This window comes from Micromesistius poutassou (assembly GCF_964030765.1).
Source record: "Micromesistius poutassou genome assembly, chromosome: 4".
Classification (NCBI taxonomy): domain Eukaryota; kingdom Metazoa; phylum Chordata; class Actinopteri; order Gadiformes; family Gadidae; genus Micromesistius; species Micromesistius poutassou.
In genome coordinates this window covers 22,898,713-22,920,740 of record NC_140274.1, presented here as the reverse complement: position 1 = coordinate 22,920,740, position 22,028 = coordinate 22,898,713, and the positions used below count along the sequence as shown (strand labels likewise).

At 48.2% G+C, this 22,028-nt stretch overlaps 2 protein-coding genes across 3 annotated transcripts in view; both read right to left on the bottom strand.

The window, feature by feature from the left end:
• The window catches only part of LOC311341649 (POU domain class 2-associating factor 2-like), a gene marked incomplete at both ends in the record, with an annotated part of 25,636 nt that extends 14,118 nt beyond the window's left edge, over nucleotides 1–11,518 (bottom strand). The window contains 2 exons of the mRNA XM_084466452.1: nucleotides 5,134–5,185; nucleotides 11,469–11,518. Of these exons, the coding sequence (XP_084322578.1) occupies nucleotides 5,134–5,185; nucleotides 11,469–11,518 (102 nt within the window). The remainder of the gene's footprint in view (nucleotides 1–5,133; nucleotides 5,186–11,468) is intronic.
• Nucleotides 11,519–11,814: 296 nt separating this feature from the next.
• zbtb44 (zinc finger and BTB domain containing 44) lies at nucleotides 11,815–21,511 on the bottom strand. Of its 2 annotated transcripts, XM_084467390.1 has the most exons (6): nucleotides 21,253–21,511; nucleotides 18,322–19,442; nucleotides 15,526–15,604; nucleotides 14,869–15,020; nucleotides 13,438–13,521; nucleotides 11,815–11,909 (listed from the first exon to the last, which is right to left on the bottom strand). In XM_084467390.1, the coding sequence occupies exons 2-6, from the start codon at nucleotides 19,388–19,390 to the stop codon at nucleotides 11,884–11,886; spliced, it is 1,410 nt and encodes a 469-aa protein (XP_084323516.1). In that variant the 5' UTR covers nucleotides 19,391–19,442; nucleotides 21,253–21,511; the 3' UTR covers nucleotides 11,815–11,883. The 2 variants fall into 2 exon arrangements, with proteins under 2 accessions (XP_084323516.1, XP_084323515.1); XM_084467389.1 differs by lacking the exon at nucleotides 11,815–11,909 and having other exon boundaries at nucleotides 13,208–13,521.
• Nucleotides 21,512–22,028: the final 517 nt, after the last annotated feature.

Sequence of the window (22,028 nt, the reverse complement as noted above, 5' to 3'; positions counted from 1 at the left end):
CGCTAAGATGAGCCCGCTAGCAAGACGTTGTGTTACTCTGCTGTCCTCCCAGCGCCTCGCCGGGGTCCACAGAGCCCAGCTGGACAGATAGCAATGTTAAAAACGGGGCCCCACCATGTTGGCCAAAAACTTTTTCTTAAAAAGTTCACAATTTTGCTTAATTGAAGTGATAGTTGTGATCAGGATTTTTTGCTTATATTGCCTGACTTCTTGTGTAGCTGTAGAAGCACTGGAAAGGGTGGACCCCATAATGGTGGTAGTGTTAGGTGGACCCCGAATAGTAGGAAATGTGTGCATGTGTGTGTGTGCTTGTGTGTGTGTGTGTGTGTGTGTGTGTGTGTGTGTGTGTGTGTGTGTGTGTGTGTGTGTGTGTGTGTGTGTGAGTGTGTGGTCCTTCAGCATGATTCAGTGCGAGTTCCTGAGTTGATTTCCAGATGTGCTGGTCCTCAGTGTGGTCTCTTTAAGCTACGCCTGTCCACTCTGTTGATTGAACTTGTAATATATTACTGTTGATTCTGTATCTTCACAGTCAGGATCGTCAAACCCTCTCCAGACCTGAGAGCTGGTGAGAATACTATGTATGTACATAAATATATGTATATACCTACATAGATACACTGTACATATACAGGTATACAGTCTGTGTGTATGAGGAGGACCATAATGACGTTTTAATAATAATGTATTTCATCATCTTTTTTCTTTCATTTGTTTTTATTTCTGACCTCGTTCATTTTGTGAAGAATGTGAGTGGTCATCTTTTAAACCACACACACACACACACACAGACACACACACACACACACACACACACACACACAGACACACACACACACTACACATCTGGCTCTTTGTCATGTAGCGCTGACATAATAACAGCTTGTGTTTATGGACCAATCGGATCCGGTGTGGTCTCCGTTGTTTACAGACGTTAAAGCTCGCTGATGATGTCGAATGCAGCCGGTATAAAATGCAAAACGCAGCGGTCCTGTTCTCAGGGAAGAGAAGCGTTCTAACACGGCCTGAACAGACCAGAGACCAGCGGACTGCAGGCCAGGCCTCCTTCGTCATTCACCGCCAGGTGGGTTGTAATTCATGCCTCCGCTGACGTCTTTGCTTTTGGAGAGGAATGCTTCTAGCATTCCAGACAAAAGACAAATTCAGACACCCCCACCCTTGCTCCGCCCATCCACCACCCCACCTCCGTCATTATCCCCAGGCCAGGGACTTGGGGGTAGACCTCTGCAAATCCCATCGTTTCTTCTCATAGGAAGGCGTGTCTGCTTATGAGACACCAAGTTTAATCTGACCCCAACAAAATGTAGCCTGCGGCCAGGTAGCAGCAGTCAGCGTTGGCCTGGGACTCAATAGCAGGCAGTGGACTGCCGGCTATGTGATGAACGCTGCTGCCTAAAAGGTCCTCTGTAAAAAGCTTCAGCCAGGTGGACTATATGACTTATCAGGGCTCTACTCTTCTACAGAACAAACTCACCCTTCATTTAAATGTGGCTACAGTGCGGTACAAACGCATGACCTCAGCACAGACCTCAGTCCTCTCTACCCACTTCTCCTTATGTTTTGAGAGGAGAAAAAAATCACAAAGTTTACGCGCTTTAGAGGATGAAGAAGTATTGTTTCTTCAAAAAGAGAAGGTGGCCTACCTCTCGAAAACAGGTTAAGGTCCCATGACATGCCACCAGGTGGTGAGTGTGATTAGCCGTTACAAGCCGTTTTCCACCTAGATGTAGGCTGGATAGATCAGTCTACCAGCCTACCCAGTGGACTGTAGCAAACGTTGTTCATCTAGCCGTCACACATCTAGGTGGACACGCCCACTTATGATGTCAGAAGAGCCAGATTTTCAAAACGGCTTGTAACGGCTAATCACACCACACCTGACGGCATGTCATGGGACCTTTAAGTCAGTGCCCTCGACTTTGTTACCAGTCTTCCTCCATCTCAGGGTACACAGTGATCCTCACCACAGTGGACAGATCTTTGGAAAGCAGTTCATTTTGTGGCTCTCTCCAAACTCCCTGAGCTTTTGAAGCGGCAGCCCTCTTGGTAGTGCATGTGTTCCGTCTCCATGGGATAGACCACAGCTCACCTCCCAGGCTGGGAGGCTTTCGGGTCAAGCCCCAGGAGGAGTTTGTCGTCGGGTTACCGTCCACAGCCCAACGGGCAGGCGGACCTCGGAGCGGCGCTGCCTTGTGTCTCCGCTAGGAGTCCCTCCTCTTGGAGAACCCATTTGGCAGCTCTACAGACAGAGCTACAGGCAGCGCTACAGACAGGCAGCGCTACAGACAGAGCTACAGGCAGCGCTACAGACAGGCAGCGCTACAGACAGAGCTACAGGCAGCGCTACAGACAGCGCTACAGACAGAGCTACAGACAGGCAGCGCTACAGACAGAGCTACAGGCAGCGCTACAGACAGCGCTACAGACAGAGCTACAGACAGCGCTACAGACAGAGCTACAGGCAGCGCTACAGACAGAGCTACAGACAGCGCTACAGACAGAGCTACAGGCAGAGCTACAGACAGGCAGAGCTACAGACAGAGCTACAGACAGCGCTACAGACAGAGCTACAGACAGGCAGTGCTACAGACAGAGCTACAGACAGCGCTACAGGCAGAGCTACAGGCAGAGCTACAGGCAGCGCTACAGGCAGAGCTACAGACAGAGCTACAGACAGAGCTACAGACAGGCAGAGCTACAGGCAGAGCTACAGACAGAGCTACAGACAGAGCTACAGACAGAGCTACAGGCAGGTGGGCAGGCAGGCGGGGCGGTGGACAGGTAGATGGTCGGGGATCCTGAGGCGATGCGTTGAGGGAATGCCTCGCCCGTTGCACATACGTGAAAACACCAAGAGGGGGAGACAGAGCAGAGATTCTGCTGGCTCTGGACAACAGACTGAAGGTTTACCTGGTGAATCAGACCCTGTAGCCGTGGCTTATTTAACCTTCTGCCCATGCCAGTACTACAGACACAACAGAGGATAATAACTACAACTCATTAGAAGGGAAATGGTACATTGACATCACATTTAGGGCGTTTAGCAGATGCTCTTATCCAAAGTGACAGCAACAAGTACATTAGTCAGAAGAAGAGTAGCAGCAGTAGCAGTAGTAGAATAACATATCGCTGTCGGTACAGTAAGGATGTCCCTAGAACCAAGTGCCAAGCACTACAAGTGTTAACCCGTTCCCCGTATAAGACAGCTGGGATAAGATGCTACACAATGCTCTGTAAGAATGTGAAGTGCAAGGACATACACCATACACGCAGTGCATAAGAGGGGTGGGGGGGGGCTGGGGGGAGGTCAACGTGTGCTGAAACACAGACTACTGGAAAAAGTCACAGGTGTCACAAGCGTATTACTGTCACTGCTGTCAGCCTGGCTTCTCGAGGACTTCCCAGAAATGCAGTGGAAAGACTTCAAAGAATGACAAAAAAACACTCAAGCCCCTTCAGTGAGTCTGTGAGGGGAGGGGCGGGGGGGGCTGTAAATCAAGGCCTCTCCATTAGCCACTAGACTCCTTTTGGGCTCACACTTAGAGTTTAGAAGGGAAGGGACGTGGGGGGGGGGAGCTGCTGCCCCCGCCACCCGACCCCGGATGAGAGGATGAGGACGAGGATGAGGTCGAGGAGGACTAAGAATTCATAAGGCATCTTTGAAAACAAAAAAACATGCACACACAAACACCATGCTTGGCTGATGTGTGACTCCTGCTGAAGGTAACTGTACTAACTGTAACTGTAACGTCTAGCCCCACTCCTGCACTGCAGCAGCAGCATCACAGAGCCCAAAGGCACGCGTTCCACATGCTTAAGGTCTGTGATCGCGGTGAATATCAGATGAGTCACAGGTTCCGGGAGGCCCTGGCGGAGGACGCTGCGGTGTTATTAAACAGGCCTATCTGCCCAGCAGGCACGTGGCCCTTGGCTAAAAGGTGAGGCTGGTGCTGCTCAAGACCTCTGGGAGGATACTCTTTAACGGGGGGTGGGGGGGGGGGGGCTCCAGCACAAGGCCGGCGTTTGACGTCAAAACGCTGTCAGGCAGAGATAGAGTCCCTAGCAACAGCTGAAAACACTGGGACACAATGGCCAATCTGGAGGAGGCCAGACACCAGTACTGTCACAAGAATAACACATTCTTGGAGGACTTTGTGAATCGCTGGGCAGTGAGTCATCCACTTCATCTGTGTCTTCCCCCTCTGCTGATCAGTGAAATGGAAGCTTCATGCTGATGTTGAATACATGTATAATGTACCTAATGTATAATGTGCAGATAAAATGTCACCACTTTCCCCGTAAAGTGTTTTTGTTTTATTCTACCAACCCAGAGTGAATCAGTAGTAGATCAACGAATACAGGGCCAGACGGCTCTATGGAAAACACCTGTGGGAATAGAGATCCTTTGAGATGGTCTTGTAACTGTAAACCACTGGGTTTATTTGGGTTAATATTCTTAGTTATATTGCAGACTCTGTTTATTTATCCATTTGTCTTACCTTTTGTGATACTACTTGGCGTGCCACAACTAGCTAATCCCAATCTCTGAATTAAACTCCATCCTCCATTACTCATTATAAACGGATCCAAAACAACATCTATTCTATTCTATTCTATAAACACCCGCAACCTACTACCTACTAATTATTCCGGAGTTACAGTGTAGTATTTTGTACTAACGGTGTACCAGTTCAGTACGTACTTGTAGGTAACAATTCAGGATCTTACAGATAACTTATAAAATACTGTTGTTATATTTTAACTGCTGGGTACCTATTCTATTAGTAGACGGTAGGTTTGACATATTCTGAGGAAAGGCTCTCAGTTAATAGAACAGTTCAACCACCCCCACTAGTGAGTGTAGTGGTTCACCCCAAAAGAATGAACAGAGTTGGGAGGACGTCTGGTGATGAGACAGTGTGGTCAGGGTGATGAGGTGGTGATGAGGTAGTGTTATACTCAGGGTGATGAGGTGGTGATGAGGTGGTGTTATACTCAGGGTGATGAGATGGTGATGAGACAGTGTTATACTCAGGGTGATGAGATGGTGATGAGACAGTGTTATACTCAGGGTGCCGTCCTAATACTAAAGAAGAGCCCTGACTGGTGACCTACGATGAAACAAAGAGAGGCGTGGTTGAAGACCCAGGGGTTGGACAGGTGTGGTCTGGGAACAGGAGAACAGGGATGTGTAGTAATCAGGGAGCCAGGGGAAATGACAGACACACACCCAGAGGGGAACACAGGAGACAGCAGGGGAGGAGAGACACCCTGATGGGAGTCCCGGCCGCTGACTGGGCTCCTCGTTCCTCACATACAGGCCCAAGCGTTGAAGAGAAACCCCTTTTGTTTTTAGTCATTTGAAGAATCGGTTAAAACGCCTAAAATGGACCATGGGTGAACCCATGAACGCTGTGGCTTCATGCATGTTACTGTTGTTTAAAATAACGTACTGTATATGTATAATATGTATGTATAAATGTTACTATCATCCTTTCAGATGTGTTTTTCATGGAGCAGGTTTAACATCTGCCATCAAGAATTAAACCAACAAACATTCCAACCCACTGTCAAACAGCCTCAGCCAACCGCCAGGGGTCAGGGGCCAGGGGCCATCAGCACGGGCCCTCACCACGGCCTTCTCTGTGGGCCCCTTCCTCTCTGGATCCACGAATGTCACGCGTATTTCAAAATATATACAAATAATTGGGCAATAAATTGTACATGTGGATCTGTAGTGGTTTTTAGGGTCTTCACTCATGAACTGTTCGTACCACATAAACACGTTCTAATAATCTGTGATGTGTGTGTGGGTACGGCTGCACAGTTCGAACCCTCACCACACTTCAACACTCCTTTCTCAACATGCTGAAGCCTACAATTACTTTCATGGTCAGTGACGTTGGCTTGGCGTATCATGCTTAAGACTGCGTTAGTATTTTCATGTTTATTGAAGTTTCAGTTTAAAGTGCTCAAAATAATTGTTTTGTCGCAAGGTATTTTATTTATTTGATAGATCATAGGTACTTGTAGGTATAATGCAGATGAATTAATGATATTGATTCATTCATGTTTTACAATGCAATTATGCACCAAGCTAGACGCCTTGAACCATTCTTAAATTAATTAATTATCCTTTAACCGTTGTACTCTCCTTTCCTTTGAAAGAAATCTGTTTTCTCTCATTGTGTTTTCTCTCTTTCCTTTTCTTTTTTGTGACCCTACTTCCCTTTCTTGGGAAAGACGTGAGTACAGCGGTGCCAGTCAGAGCTCCAGCATCAGCAGTCACCCAACGTGATGAACAAAGTTCAGTCCCTCAAACGTTTTATTCAGCCAATTAAAAGTTACTATGAGGGCCCCGATATTAACCTAACCATCTTCCTCCTCTAACCTCCCCCCTCCTCTTCCTCAGCCGCCTCTTCGTTCCTCCGTACGACGTCTGTGGAATGTTCTCTGGAATGAGGGACGTATTTTCCATGTCTGGCTGAAAAGCGCTTGGGGTGGATTGTAACGAGCACTGCTGCTGGATATTAACGAGCAGTAGTGGAAAGATTCAGAGAGTGAGTTCAGTAGTGAGTCCAGCCTTTCAGGAGCAGACCTTTAGTGGTTCCTTTCTGTCTTCACATCCATCTTATTTCTACTTATTTTCCTTTTTCTTAACTTGATTTCCCTTCTTTTTCCCTCTTTTCATCTTTGGTTTTGCAGGTTGTTTACTCAATGGAAATGGATAAATGTCAACTGTGGAAAATGGGATGCAGATGGTGTCGTGGATTCACTTATTTTCTGTCTACATGGACTCAGCTATTGTGTCTTAACTTGTTGCAGGACTTCAGCGTACGTCATTGGGGACATTATTAGAATAACCTCTGATTACTTCCTCTAACGGTGAGTGATGCACAAGGTCTTATGAATGGGGCCAGAACAGGATTTGTGGAATATTCCACTCAACGGTGCTCCTCCATTGATTGGGAATGTATGACATCTGTATTAGTCATGCACTGTGTTTTATTTTTCCTGGCAGCGCATTGCTTGACAGCATCATGGCTAACTCTGTGTGTCTTAAACCCCTCAATGAAAGCACCGCCCATAGCAAGGACCCCCCCCCCCCCCCACTGAAGACCCCCCCCACTGAAGACACCCCCCCACCCACACTGAAGACACCCCCCCACTGAAGACACCCCCCCCCCCACTGAAGACACCCCCCCACTGAAGACACCCCCCCCCCCACTGAAGACACCCCCCCACCCTGAAGAAACCCCCCCACCCACTGAAGACACCCCCCCACTGAAGACACCCACCCCATTCCCCACTGACACACACACAACCTCAGCATTGCACTTCCCACAGCACTTATAATAATATATATATATATATATATATATATATATATATATATATATATATATATATCCCACAGCAATAATAATAGGAGCCCAGATGTTTTGGAGGGCCTTTCTTGGCTGTAGGAGTTTAGTAGTAGAAGAGTGACAGCCTATTGTTGGGCAATGGGTGCAGACAGTGGGTGGACTGGAGGAGGACACAGACAGACAGTCGCTGCTCCTGCTGTCATTCAGAGAGAGACAAAGGGCTAGACCAATCAGAGTACAGGACAATCAATGTGTGTCCCCCTTGTAACACTAGCAGTATCACAAGGTGTGTTTGTCTTGTGACACTAGCAGTGCAACAAGGCGTGTTCCTCTTGTAACACTAGCAGTGTAACAAGGTGTTTGTCTTGTAACACTAGCGGTGTAACAAGGTGTTTGTCTTGTAACAGACACTCTGTAATGAGATCCAGTTAAAAACTGTCAATACAACAAACTGATGTTTATTCTTTTTTCTGTTTTTACAACATATAATGTGCAGGTCCCGTTACTATCTGGGAACTTTCCAACAAAACTCTTGAAACTAACGGCTTGAAATACAGTATTAAAGTCACAAAATACAACATCTGTCTCATAGCAGGTTGCAGTCCAGTAACCTACAGTATAAAGAATATGCAATATAGTACGTTTTGTGTATAACTGCACATCAAGACACTCACAAAGTGAAGACTACCAATCACAACCCTGCATGCCCCAACACACACACACACACACACACACACACACACACACACACACACACACACACACACACACACACACACACACACACACACACACACACACACACACACACACACACCTCCTGTTCACATTTATCAAGAATATCCAAAGATGGCATACTCATTTTAACAGCAACCATAATACAAAACTCACCCAAAAAATATATTTATATATCTATATATAGATATATCTATACATATAGATATATATATATATATATATATCTATATATATATTTATATATCTATATATAGATATATCTATATATATATATATATCTATATATATATATATATATCTATATATATATATAGATATATATATCTATATATATATATATGTACTCGTGAAGAGCTACAGCTTTTTTTCTTAGCAAATTTAAATATGAAGTGGAAAAAATCATCAATCAAATGTACACCAAAAAGGCATGTACTGTATATAATCAAGATATCACAAAACATTGCACAGAAAAAACTTACTACTTACAGAAAATAAAAACCATGCTTGAAGAAGAACAAAAGAAGGTGATGAAGACATCGAGGAATAAGGCCATGACAGAACAAGGACTCGCCCGCGGAGGCAGAAGAACATGCTCTCAAATTCATAGAATCATATGAACATGCAACTTGACGATGGGAGCGGGTGGGAGAGGACCGGCTGTTTGCCAGCTGAGCTTGATTTCACAGATTGATTGGGATCCTTGCCTCTTTTCTTCAGCTTTCCTTAAGTCATTGATTTACACAAAATTACACATTTTTTTAAGCACAAAATATCCTTTTCGACACTTGTCAAATTATTGCACACTAGGTTCACAAAAATACTTTGGGCACTTTTGCTTTTTTTGACAAAGAGCAGCATTTCATAATTAAAGAAACATGTTTGAACACTGCACAAGACAACATTAAAAAAGTTCAGAACATTCAAATGGAGAACAGAAAGAAAATACTTCTTAAAAGTTTGACTGTGCAACTCGACTTGAATAGGTCCATCTTGTAAGGCTAGCCTCGTAAATGCACAATATCAGACAGTGTTAAGGGGCAATTAAAGCACAGACCCTCTGCTAAGTAGCATGGACCTTATACATGATTATCTTTAATTGGTTATGTGCAATTACTGATTGCCGTGGCAACTTCTCCAATGAGGCGAGAGCATTTGGTCCAATATTCGGGGGGGGAGGGGGAGGGATTTGAATTCAGTCACGGGGAGTTGAACCTCCCAAAGAATCAGACAATATAGCACATGATGGGGATCTCTTTTTCATTAAGACAGATGTCCATGCATTTTGTACCAGTGACAGCATTTTCTAAAAGACCTCCACACAGCTCGACTCTGTGTTCATCTTTAAAAGGGTAAACGATCAAGCCTGTGTTTGAAGGGAAAGGAGACAGGAAAAAAACGCGATTATAATCTCTTTGACTGATTGGATGGAATTGTTGAAGACACCTAACTGGGCCCATTAGAACATCAACAGTAAACCAGTATGGACCAGAGATCCTGCGCTTTTGTCGATTCGATTTTCACGTAACCCTTTAAGAGTTACCATTTGTTCTTGAGCTGTGCTCGGGGGGTGGGGCATATTAAAGCATCTCAACGGACCAAAACCAGTAATAAATATCAGTAGCATTCAAATTATGGAATTACCACAGGTATCATTAACTTTACCAGACACAATAATGACCAAGCACAGAATGCCTACTACACCGACTACAAGAGAACAACCAAATGCAACAAAGGGGTTCTCAGATCTCTGACTATCAACAGATGGAATGGAAATACTGCCTCTTTAGCATAAACCCTCCATAGTGATTACACTCACAGTAAACACATTCACACGCATAGCCGTCTCTTTGCTCAGCTATGGTATAAGCTAGGCCTATATTGTTTTCTATGAACAGCTGTCGTAATACGTCTTATAAAACAGTGGTGGTGCAGAGGTCTGCCCCAGACATGGCCACGTGTTTCAATGTTGATCATATCCAACCTCAATCCTTCTGGTGGATTTGGGTGGCAGCCGTAACAGGGATCCATGCACGTCCCAAAACCATTCAGCCGAAAATTGGGTTCGTAAAAACAAAAATGGGTTTAAATGAGACACTTGTTTTTCAACGCTAACCATAGGTGAGTGTGGTGGAAGAACTACCTTACTGCAAGTCGTTCAGCCGTATAGAATCGCCATAGAAAACACTGCTGGTCGTGACTACTGCTGTTCTCCATTTAGATCTGGTTCATCGATTACAAAGTTGAGAAAGTTCAACTTCTGCTCAAGTACGATTTTCTAAAATGTCGGACCATAATATGGACATTTCAGGGTCCAATTCTTTTTTCAGAAGTTGTACAACTCTATTAAAGGCCGTACATGGAGTCAATACATATTTCTATACAAGCATCAATCACATGTTGATCTGAATGAAAAGCTGAAACGTTCCATAGCTCCTCATATTGTCTTTACAAACTAAAATCCACATACATGAAAACACAACCACACACCTTACAACACCCAACAGACATAGCATTCAGATATAAAAAGTACAGTACAAGCTCTTGCAACATTGACAATAAACAGTTTGCCTATAACGATGAGCCTAGAGGTGAAGGTCTCTGTTCATACAAACCAGCACGGGAACTAGAAATGCTCAACCAGTATTTGCCTAAACAGACTTGATTAGTCAGCATTGGCAAGTGAAGACCTCTCTTCTCACGCTCTACAGAACTTCACAGAATCTCAGGCACTTTTTCTTTCTTTTCCAAAAGTAGGGTGGAGGGGGTTGGGGGTTGGGGGGGGGGTGGGGGGTGGGGGTTGGGGGGTGGAGGGGGGTGGCGGGTGGGGGGTGGGGGGTGGAGGGGGTTGGGGGGGTGGGGGGTGGAGGGGCTGGAGGGGGTGGGGGCTGGGGGGTGTAGGGGGTGGGGGGTGGGTGGTGGAGGGGCTGGGGGGTGTAGGGGGTGGGGGGTGGAGGAGTTGGGGGGTGGAGGAGTTGGGGGGTGGAGGGGCTGGGGGCTGGGTGGTGGAGGGGCTGGGGGGTGGAGGGGGTGGGGGGTGGAGGAGTTGGGGGGTGGAGGAGTTGGGGGGTGGAGGGGCTGGGGGCTGGGGGGTGGAGGGGCTGGAGGGGGTTTGGGGGTGGGGGGGCTGGGGGGTGGAGGGGGTGGGGGCTGTGGGGTTTAGGGGGTGGAGGGGGTGTAGGGGGTGGAGGGGGTGGGGGCTGTGGGGTGTAGGGGGTGGGGGGTGGAGGGGGTGTAGGGGGTGTAGGGGGTGGAGGGGTGGGGGGGGTGGGGGCTGGGGGGTGTAGGGGGTGGGGGGGGTGGAGGGGGTGTAGGGGGTGGGGGGGGGTGGGGGCTGGGCGTCCTCACTCCACGCTCATGGAGGCCAGCTCCTGGGCGTGCTGCTGCAGCTCCTCCATGGAGACCCCCCCCCCTCCTCCGTCGGCCTCCCCCCCCCCTCCTCCGTCAGCGCCCCCCCCCGCCGCGGGGCCCTCCACCAGGGCCCCCAGCCCGCCGTCGGCGTCCGTCTCCACGGAGGGGGAGGGGGGCCGCGGCGGCGGCGGGGGGCCGTCGGGCGCGGTGGAGGAGGACACCTGGGAGACGGGCGGCAGCTGGACGGAGCAGGAGGAGGAGGCGGCGGCGGCGGCGGAGGCCGGCGGGGGAGAAGTGCTGTCGCTGGGATAGACGGGGTGGAGGTGGAGGTGGTGGGGGGGGGGGTCCTCACGCTGGTACTGGACCCCCAGCGCCGCCGCCGCCGCCGCCTCCTCCTCCTCCTGCACTTTGCTCAGGTAGTCGGGCACGAGGAAATCACTGCAGGGGGGGGGGGGGGGGGGGGAGAGGGGGAGGGGGAGGAGGGGAGGGGGAGGGGGGAGGGGGGGGAGTGGGAAATGAGGAAAGTGTCACCAGTCTGCAGTTAACAGAGTGAACAGTAAAGTTAACAGTTTAACAGAGTAAACAGTAAAGTTAACAGTTCAACAGAGTAAACAGTAAAGTTAACAGTTTAACAGAGTAAACAGTAAAGTTAACAGTTTAACAGAGTAAACAGTATCAATGAGGTTCATAGCAATTTTTAAATAATAACAAATAAAAAATGAATAGGCAAACAAATAGAAGGTTGGAAAGGGGACTTGTCACAAAGCTGATCACATGTTGGTACTGAAAAGACATCGGTACAGTCAATGCAGTGTCTCTATATGACTCTGAAGAAGAGTGTGTGGATGGACTGAAGAAGCCTTTCCTGAGGTCTGACGTCTGGACCGGCTGCTACCAGCCTCCAGAAGTGACCTGCTGTGAGGCTGGTGATGATTGAGAAGTGGAAAGGTGTGGGAGTAAGGAGCGCCACACTACTCTGGAAAGACCAGCACTGATACAAACCACAACTCAACATCACTACATACGTGTGCAAGTTAGAAAATATATGTGGTCTACATATACAGCTTGACAGTTTCAAACTGGTTTTGACCAGTAGGTTTCCCCTCAAGGTTCACATTTATATTTAGCCTTGTCCTTAAACAGCTTTATTATCCTGTATATGTCTGTCTGAATGGATGGATTATTCCACAACCTTTTTGGAAATGTACTTAAATGCTTAAGTGCTTAAAGGTCCCATGACACGCCACCAGGTGTGGTGTGATAAGGTCTGTTATGACATCACAGGTGGGCGTGTCCCCCTAGATGTGTGACGGACAGATGAGCAGCGTCTGCTACGGTCCACCGGGTCGGCTGGTGGACTGACCTATCAGCACACATCTAGGTGGACACGCCCACCTGTGATGTCATAACAGACAGATTTTCAAAACGGCTTGTAACGGCCAATCACACCACACCTGGTGGCGTGTCATGGGACCTTTAACAAGTCACCTCATCATCCCCAAAAGTGATCAGAAAAGAATGTATTTTATTAGGTCCGACAGACCCAACTCCATACATCTCCATACAGCAGACAGAGCACAGAGGACACCTGGCTTCACTGGGCTAGCAGAGGTTAGCACCTGCCCCAGGTGTGATTGAATAGATGATGTTGTGGGGGGAGGTGGTGGTGGTGGAGGGAGGGATGGAGGGAGGGGGTGTGGGGGTGTGGGGGGGGGGGGGGGTGTCTTGACACCCTCCAGGACTCCTCACCTGCTCTGGAAGTAGTTTGCTAGTTCGGACGCCTCATGGTTCAGACTCCGCAGGTGCACAATTAAATTGCCAGAGTTGGTGAACATGGCGCCGCACGTTTTGCACTCGTAAATCCGCGGCTTGCGGATTATGTGTCGGGAGACCCTCATGTGGTGCTTATATTCGCCGAAGGACGTGAATGTGGCGCTACAAATCTGGCACCGGAAACAGCGTTTACCTTCGTGCTTCAGGCGGTGCATCTTCAGGGAGTAGGCCCGCGTGAACTTTTTCCCACAGCGGTCACACTGGAAGGGCTTAATGCCTGCAGAGGGACACAGTCTCACATGAGCCCCCAGAGTGCACTGCTACTACGGCAACGCTCCAACCTTAGCTCTAGCAGTGTTTGAATCAGGCTCCAACCTTAGCTCTAGCAGTGTTTAAATCAGGCTCCAACCTTAGCTCTAGCAGTGTTTGAATCAGGCTCCAACCTTAGCTCTAGCAGTGTTTAAATCAGGCTCCAACCTTAGCTCTAGCAGTGTTTAAATCAGGCTCCAACCTTAGCTCTAGCAGTGTTTAAATCAGGCTCCAACCTTAGCTCTAGCAGTGTTTAAATCAGGCTCCAACCTTAGCTCTAGCAGTGTTTAAATCAGGCTCCAACCTTAGCTCTAGCAGTGTTTAAATCAGGCTCCAACCTTAGCTCTAGCAGTGTTTAAATCAGGCTCCAACCTTAGCTCTAGCAGTGTTTGAATCAGGCTCCAACCTTAGCTCTAGCAGTGTTTAAATCAGGCTCCAACCTTAGCTCTAGCAGTGTTTGAATCAGGCTCCAACCTTAGCTCTAGCAGTGTTTGAATCAGGCTCCAACCTTAGCTCTAGCAGTGTTTGAATCAGGCTCCAACCTTAGCTCTAGCAGTGTTTGAATCAGGCTCCAACCTTAGCTCTAGCAGTGTTTAAATCAGGCTCCAACCTTAGCTCTAGCAGTGTTTAAATCAGGCTCCAACCTTAGCTCTAGCAGTGTTTGAATCAGGCTCCAACCTTAGCTCTAGCAGTGTTTGAATCAGGCTCCAACCTTAGCTCTAGCAGTGTTTGAATCAGGCTCCAACCTTAGCTCTAGCAGTGTTTGAATCAGGCTCCAACCTTAGCTCTAGCAGTGTTTGAATCAGGCTCCAACCTTAGCTCTAGCAGTGTTTAAATCAGGCTCCAACCTTAGCTCTAGCAGTGTTTAAATCAGGCTCCAACCTTAGCTCTAGCAGTGTTTAAATCAGGCTCCAACCTTAGCTCTAGCAGTGTTTAGAGGCTCTAGCAGTGTTTGGAGGCTCTAGCAGTGTTGGAGGCTGGACCCTGATCGGGGCCACCTTTAACCCAATTGTTTCGGCCTTTCAGTTAGCACTATGTTCACATTTCAATTGATTAGCGCTGTAACTTATTAACAATGATATGATGACCTCTTAGTCACAAGTATAGTTGTTAAAGCCCTCTCAGTTGTCAAAGCTTGACTGTCTAGCAATAACAGAATGCCTGTGATTAATAAAGGTTCCGATGCCAATCAGAGCGTCATAAGGAAGGGGCCAAAACACTCAAACTGTTCACAAAAGTTGGTTGCTTCAAAAAATATTTCCCCATGATTTTTCCGGTGAATGTATCTGAAGCCCAAAGGTCCAGAAGGCCCTACCCGAGTGTATGAGCATGTGCTGCTTCAGGTTCTGAATGCGCGTGAAGCGCACGCCGCAGGTGGGGCACTGGAAGGGCCTGTCGGGGCCGCTGGCGCCCGAGCGCGCCGACGGGCTGATGTACAGGTGGTAGGGGTACTGGATCCCGTCCAGCCTGGGGCCCCGGGCACATGAAGGGCAAAACACAAAATACCATGAATACACTTTATGGCCAACGTCTATCCCAGCACAACCAGCAGGGATCAAATATAATCCAAAGTGACCCAGAGGCAGAGAGTCGAATGGTCGAAGGTCTGATTAAAACCTGTTCATATATTGGACATTTAAAGCAATTCAACATCAAAACATCAAACAAAAATCCTAGTGTAGGATTTGTTTGATGTTATTCTGTATTCAGCTGAATCTAAATAGATCAGGTATATACTGTACAGTATACTGTGTATATATAATCCACCTGTGAGTAATGACTACATTCACAGCATCAATTCAAACACTGCCATGTCCGTCTTGTTTATGTGGATATTCTAATCCATATGCTTCACCTTTTCGATCCGAACTATAAACACTGAAGTTAAGATGTGAAGAGTGATATTTTGATCTGGTTGACTGCTTCACTACTCTGAAGCTGCTGTTTCCACACATCCACAGAAACACCTCACCTTTCATCATCTTCGCCTCTGGAGTTGGACGTGCTCTGCATCGACGGCAAGGCTTCAGAGACGCCCTCGTCCATCGACCCTGTAAGTAGAACGAGAATATGGTGAAGAACACCCAGAGCCTCATTCACGGTGCAGCCGTTTGAGTTAGCGTCAGGTCTACTAGACAGGGTGGGCATGGATCAGACCTAGTTTTAAGGAGATCTAGATTTGTGACTTGTAAACTGTCAGTTGACAATAGGTTTGGAGTTAGTACAAGTACATGTGTACGTGTGCTTGAATGTCATTCACAACTTGTATTACTATGGCATCAGTTAAATAAAGAATTGGTGATTCAAAGTTGGTGACAATCGTCATGAAATCATGGTGCACTTTTAAATACATATTTCAATAGATTAACAGCCAGCATAAGCAATTTGGAGAATCCAGCCAAAGCACACTAGGTTTTATGAGGGAGAGCTAATGAATTCCAATGCAGACATTGTTTATATTGCATTAAAGGGATCATAATATGCATTTGGGAGTACTACTATAATATGTTTACATGCTTTGATGTAATAAATACACCTTATTATCACAATGTTCATTGCTGCGGTATCACTTTCAGCCTTTGTCAGAAACACTCTTCAAGGCTCCACCTCCTATTGGCTGATGGTTCAGATCGCCCACTCTGCTGTGATTGGTCAAATTCTAACACAATTTTATTTGAAACACTAATTTGACAGTGCAACACGTTACTTCCACATGTTTTTCCTGAGTTATTTGCGTTATTATAAAACAGTATTTTTGTAAATCATTGTTATATCCTTATGAGGTTGTGATATGAACCAGCTGTAGTTCATCCCCCAGGCCCAGAGCCTCTGTACCCAGCATTATATTATTATAATAACCACTACTACCACTACTACCAGAGCCTCTGTACCCCTGCACACCGTTATAGAGCGGACTACGGACCTTTGAGGCGGATAACAGAAGAAGAGACACTTTTCATATCATTTAATGAGCCAACAAACTAAAATAAAACAGTGAGGTTTCATTATACCACAGAAACCAAATAATTAATGAAGAAATGAGAAATAAAGGTTTCCTTAGAATAACTTGTTTTTGTCAGCTGGAGCGGCCTAGGGAGGAGTGTCAGGGTGGGGGTCTGTCTGGGGTGGTGCTCTGGACAGGAGTGACAGGGTGGGGGTCTGTCTGGGGTGGTGCTCTGGACAGGAGTGTCAGGGTGGGGGTCTGGGGTGGTGCTCTGGACAGGAGTGTCAGGGTGGGGGTCTGGGGTGGTGCTCTGGACAGGAGTGTCAGGGTGGGCGTCTGGGGTGGTGCTCTGGACAGGAGTGTCAGGGTGGGGGTCTGTCTGGGGTGGTGCTCTGGACAGGAGTGACAGGGTGGGCGTCTGGGGTGGTGCTCTGGACAGGAGTGTCCTGATGTGGACTTCCTTCCTCCACGCCCCTGGACCGAAGCGGGGGACAGCGCGGCCTCCTTGGAGGGTCCCTTACACGGGGATGACAGGTCCTGGGCTGCGGGGCTCAACTTAAGCCACTAAACAAACGGTTGGGTCCTGACAACGACTCATCAGCACCTCGTTACAGACGACGAGCCTCATGAGGCCTCATTATCTGTTAAATATTGCCTTCAAAAATAGTAAAAAAAGAAAGCACATTTCTGAATCACCTTTCATTATACATGTGTAAAGTAATAATTAAAAAAAATTAAAGTAATTTGTACTATTCTTTAAGTTATTATGTTTAATACAAATGTTCAAATGTACAAAATAAAAGTGGGGCTTTTTTTATTGGCTCTGAGTGCATTCACCCTTTTTGGACTTTGGGAAAACAGCCTGGAGGACAGCTTGACCACACATACCCATGTGGACACATGTGAACACACCAACAGCGTTTCTGAACTCTGTAACAACTACACTGTTGGGTATACCGAGAAAGGCCTGCACATAACAGAAGCAGAAGAAGTAAAAGTAACTAAATGAACAGTGGCTCAGACGGTAAAGAACTATTGCGGCTGGATCATAAATCCAACTTCACACATCTTGTGATCGGAAAACCAACACTCTATTTCTACATCTTTGTAGGTTAAATGGGCCTACAGCTGACGGCAAAAACTATTTGAACACAATAACGGTAGGTAGCGGGTTAGCCGAGGCCCACAGTTGACCAAAACATTTGAACACCATAACCTTAGCGTTCCCACAGTGTGTACAGCGCTCAGCTACTGCCACTGCCTCTGCACTTCAACACTCGGAGTAGCTACCTTGTTTGGAAAAACAAGATAAACAAGAAGATGAAAAAACAAGAAGATTACAGGGTGTTCTCCTGAATCTACGGGATGCACAGCAGTGAACTCTGCCTGGCTCAGGAAGCAGACCTCCATTAAACTAAGGAGGCGCTCAAAATGTATTTTAACCACATATTATAAAAAGGGGATAACTCCACCTCTCTCAACAGGTGTGTGCCAGACCAGCCACAAAGCGCCACTCAGGCACTACCGGGATTTCTTAAGTAACGAAATTAAGTAAATCTGACTGCAAACCTGCAGTTCAGGAGAGATGCTTTCTGTGGGAAAGAGTAACCCCGCACTTTGTAGCCAAGCAGACCTTATACATGGAAAAAAAGCAATATACCACAGAGGAAATAGAACCACAGACGCAGAATATGAGCACTTTAATCTTGCCCATTCACAACCCAAATATCAGGTGCATTATTTTGATATTTCAAATCCATAAACATCATCCTCAACCCTCAGGTGCATGACACAGAAGCAGTAATACGGAGCAGCACCCCTCACCTATAGAGGACGACTGCGGGCTGATGAGCAGCTCCTCCTGGACCTGCTCGCTCCCAGGCACCGTCTGCTGGTCGCTGAGCGAGGCGCTGACGGGCTGAGAGGAGCCCTCCTGGGCCTCCTCGTCGCTCAGCCTCTCCACCTTCACCCTCACGTCCTCCTCCTCCACCGCCATCAGCGCCGAGCCCGCCTTCGAGCTCTCGCACGTCAGGAAGTCGCTGAGCCGCCGGCCGGCCGCCTGCGCCTCCGCCGAGGCGGCGCCGGCCGCCACGCCGTGCTCCAGGCCCCGGGGGCTCTCCGGGAGCTTGGCCTTGTCAGAGTGGAACCTGCGGTCCATGCCGAAGGGGAAGGTCCAGGGGAAGGCCAGGGACGACTCCACGGGCTGGGCCGCGCTGTCCGAGAAGGACGGCGAGGGGTTGGGGATCTGAGGCGAGGTGGCCACCAGCTGCGTGGGGCACTTGAGGAGGCTCTCGGGCGAGGCCATGGCCACGCCGTAGCTCTTACGTTTGCGCCGCGACTCGCGGCACACGGGCACGTTGCGCTCCATCAGGCTGCAGTCGGACGACACGGGCGACAGGCTGCCGTCCAGCGGGGTCAGCACGCAGTTCGACGAGGCGCTCTCCGGCGCCGACTCCTGCAGCTTGTCCGACGCCAGATTGTTGTTGCCGTTGTTCCCGGAGCTCCACAGTATGCTGGACTTCATGAACTCCGAGCAGGTGCTCGCCACGGCGAACATCTGCATGTAGCTGGCGGCTGCCAGGACGTCGATGATGTTCTCCGTGCTGATGGAGAGGGTGGAGGTGTAGGCGTACTCCAGGAGGGGGGTGAAGCCGCTGACCGTGACGTGGTGGAGGTCCAGAACAAACTTGTCCTCCTCTTCTGAGCGGCCGACCAGCTTGGTGCGGAAGAAGTCGCTGCAGCAGGCCAGGACCACCTTGTGGGCCAGGAAGAGCTTGTCCTGAACGCGGATGGTGACGTCACAGAGGTGGCCCTCGCTGCGGAGCGCGTTGAGCTTATCCAGCATCTCCTGGCTGTGGGAGGGTGAACTATGGGTGAAGGTTTTGACCCCCATCTTCTCAGTTGTACAGTGCTGTTTGTTGGTTTAATTTGGGGACGATGTCCTTCTGTAGGATGAGGAAACACAATGTTAAAAAAATAATGTGATCACGTCTAATAAAGGCAATCATAGATAATCAAGATAGAAACATTAACATACGGCAAAGTCAAAGGCTTCAGATCTATTTTAATCTTTAAACAAAGAAAAGTTTTGACATCTCACAGAAATGAGCACAAACACAAGCAAAACCTAACTAACCAAACCAAGAGGTAAATAAGGTGTCAAACAACATCATCTCAGCAGTGACCCTGGCCTGCTGCAATGCTAATCAATAATATGGAGGGGGGAAATTAATATCCAACCGTCTAAGACCCGCATCTCTTACAGGAAACAATGATGAGCTGGACTGTAAGTGAGTGAGGGGTGCTTGGTGATCCTGTTCTTGGATGATAAAAAATAAAACAGACAGTAGGCTAGACGGTACCAAAATCCAAACGCCAAGTTACATAACGACAATCAAAGCAGATGCGCAGTGATGGGAGCCAGACCAGGCGGGGGCCAGCGGAGTGCTACGGGACGCTGAGCAGCTGTCTGCAGACATGTGCACTCTCTGAGGCATGAGACTTTCCATCCAACGGCTCCAGCTACGGGGCCTTTCGCAGGGGGAGCCACGGACGCCCAGCCCCGAATAACAGACTGAAGCGCTCCAGAGCGGGGACAGGGCAGAGCAGAACCAGTGCAGAGCAGAACCAGTGCAGAGCAGAACCAGCGCAGAGCCGCTTCACAACTGGTGTAGTAGTGCAGCCTGATTGACAACAAGGAGTAGAAAGCGACGAGGTGATGAACGGCTTCAGTTTGTCAGACAGCCTTTGCTGGTATTTGCCAAACGCTGCCAGGTATCGATCTAACCCATTAGGGGCGTGTTGCCCTAGTTTTTTATACTGTCTTGCAAATCTGGATTCAAAGCATGATAAAGGATCTGTTCTTTTATACGTGTAACCACACACACAAAGTAGCAGGGAGAGCTACGCTGCTGTTAAACCACAATTAGCTGGTAGTGAAAATATGGGGCTACTATTCAAACCAACATCTTGACTTGATAATCTCTAGGGAAACAGCATAGTGATGTTAAACTGAACACCTCGCTGTAACTAGATGTATAGATCTGTATCCATTTCCTCATCATAGGCCCACCATATAAACATGTGCTGTTTCTGTGGGCTTTATGATATTACATCAGGTTGCAACAGGGGCCAACAGCTGGCCGCGGTGATGTTTCCGTGAGCTATATGATGTTACATCAGGTAGCAACAGGAGGAAACAGCTGGCTGTCAGTCGCTTTCCATTGGTGAGCTCCAGACCACTGCCTCCCGTTGTTCTGGTCAACTGTTAATGATCTTTTTTCCCCACAAAAAGCACACATTTCAGACTACAGAAAACATAAGAAAGAAAAAACAGCGGCGCCGACATGAAGAGACCGCTCCAAACAGCCCGACAGACGGGAGCTGCTAACGCTGGAGCCGAAGGGGGCGTGGCCCGTCCTCCAGCGCTCTGTTTACTCCGCCGCGCGCCCGGCGACAACACGTACACACCGTGAGACGTGACACCTGTCAATCACCCCTCGTACCGCACCGCGACGGGGCCGGTCCCCGGTCCGCGACGAGGCCGGTCCCCGGTCCGCACGAGGCGGGCACGAGGCGGGCGGTGACTGCGCCACGAACCGCGGTCCGGCTAGCTCACGCTACTGTGCTAACAAAGTTAGCCGCTAACGCTAGCCTACTCAACACAAAACTACCCGGCCGAGTAACGGGGCGAGAGCGGGGGTCACCCGGGACGTCGACCCCCGGGTCCCCGCGGGGCGGCGGGGCGGTGTTTACCTCGCGGAGCGGGCCTCGGTCCTCGGTCCTCGGCCTCGGGTCGGAGAGACCTCCGGCCGGCTGGGCTGAGGAGCAGCGCGACACTCGGCGACACGTTACCCGCTGCTCCGCCGCTCACTCACATCCCTCCCGCTCCAGCCGGGCTCTCTAACTGGACTCCTGCAGCAACAACAGCAGCTTCATCAATATCAGAGTCGACATTCCACTAACTTACTGCTCAAAGTTCGTAAGGTGCCTCTATCGCTCCTTTGTGCTCCCCGTTCTCCGAAATGCGCTTTATTTATGTCCCAGAATGCAACGCGTCTCCACCGTCTGCTGAAGTCGCAACACAGACCAGGAAACCATGTACTAGTTAAGAGTTAATTAATGAACCTTAACATGGATCAATCACACCATGTACTAGTTAAGAGTTAATTAATGAACCTTAACATGGATCAATCAAACCATGTACTAGTTAAGACTTAATTAATGAACCTTAACATGGATCAATCAAACCATGTACCAGTTAAGACTTAATTAACGAACCTTTCACGTGGATCAATCAAACCATGTACTAGTTAAGACCTAATTAACGAACCTTTCACGTGGATCAATCAAACCATGTACTAGCTAAGACTTAATTAATAAACATGGATCAATCAAAGCATTTTCTAGCTAAGACTTAATTCATGAACCTTTCACGTGGATCTATCAATACATTTCATCAGATCTACCATTAAGGCGGAGTTGCCAAATATTATAAGTATTTGGCAACGCTGCCAAAGATGACACATGTA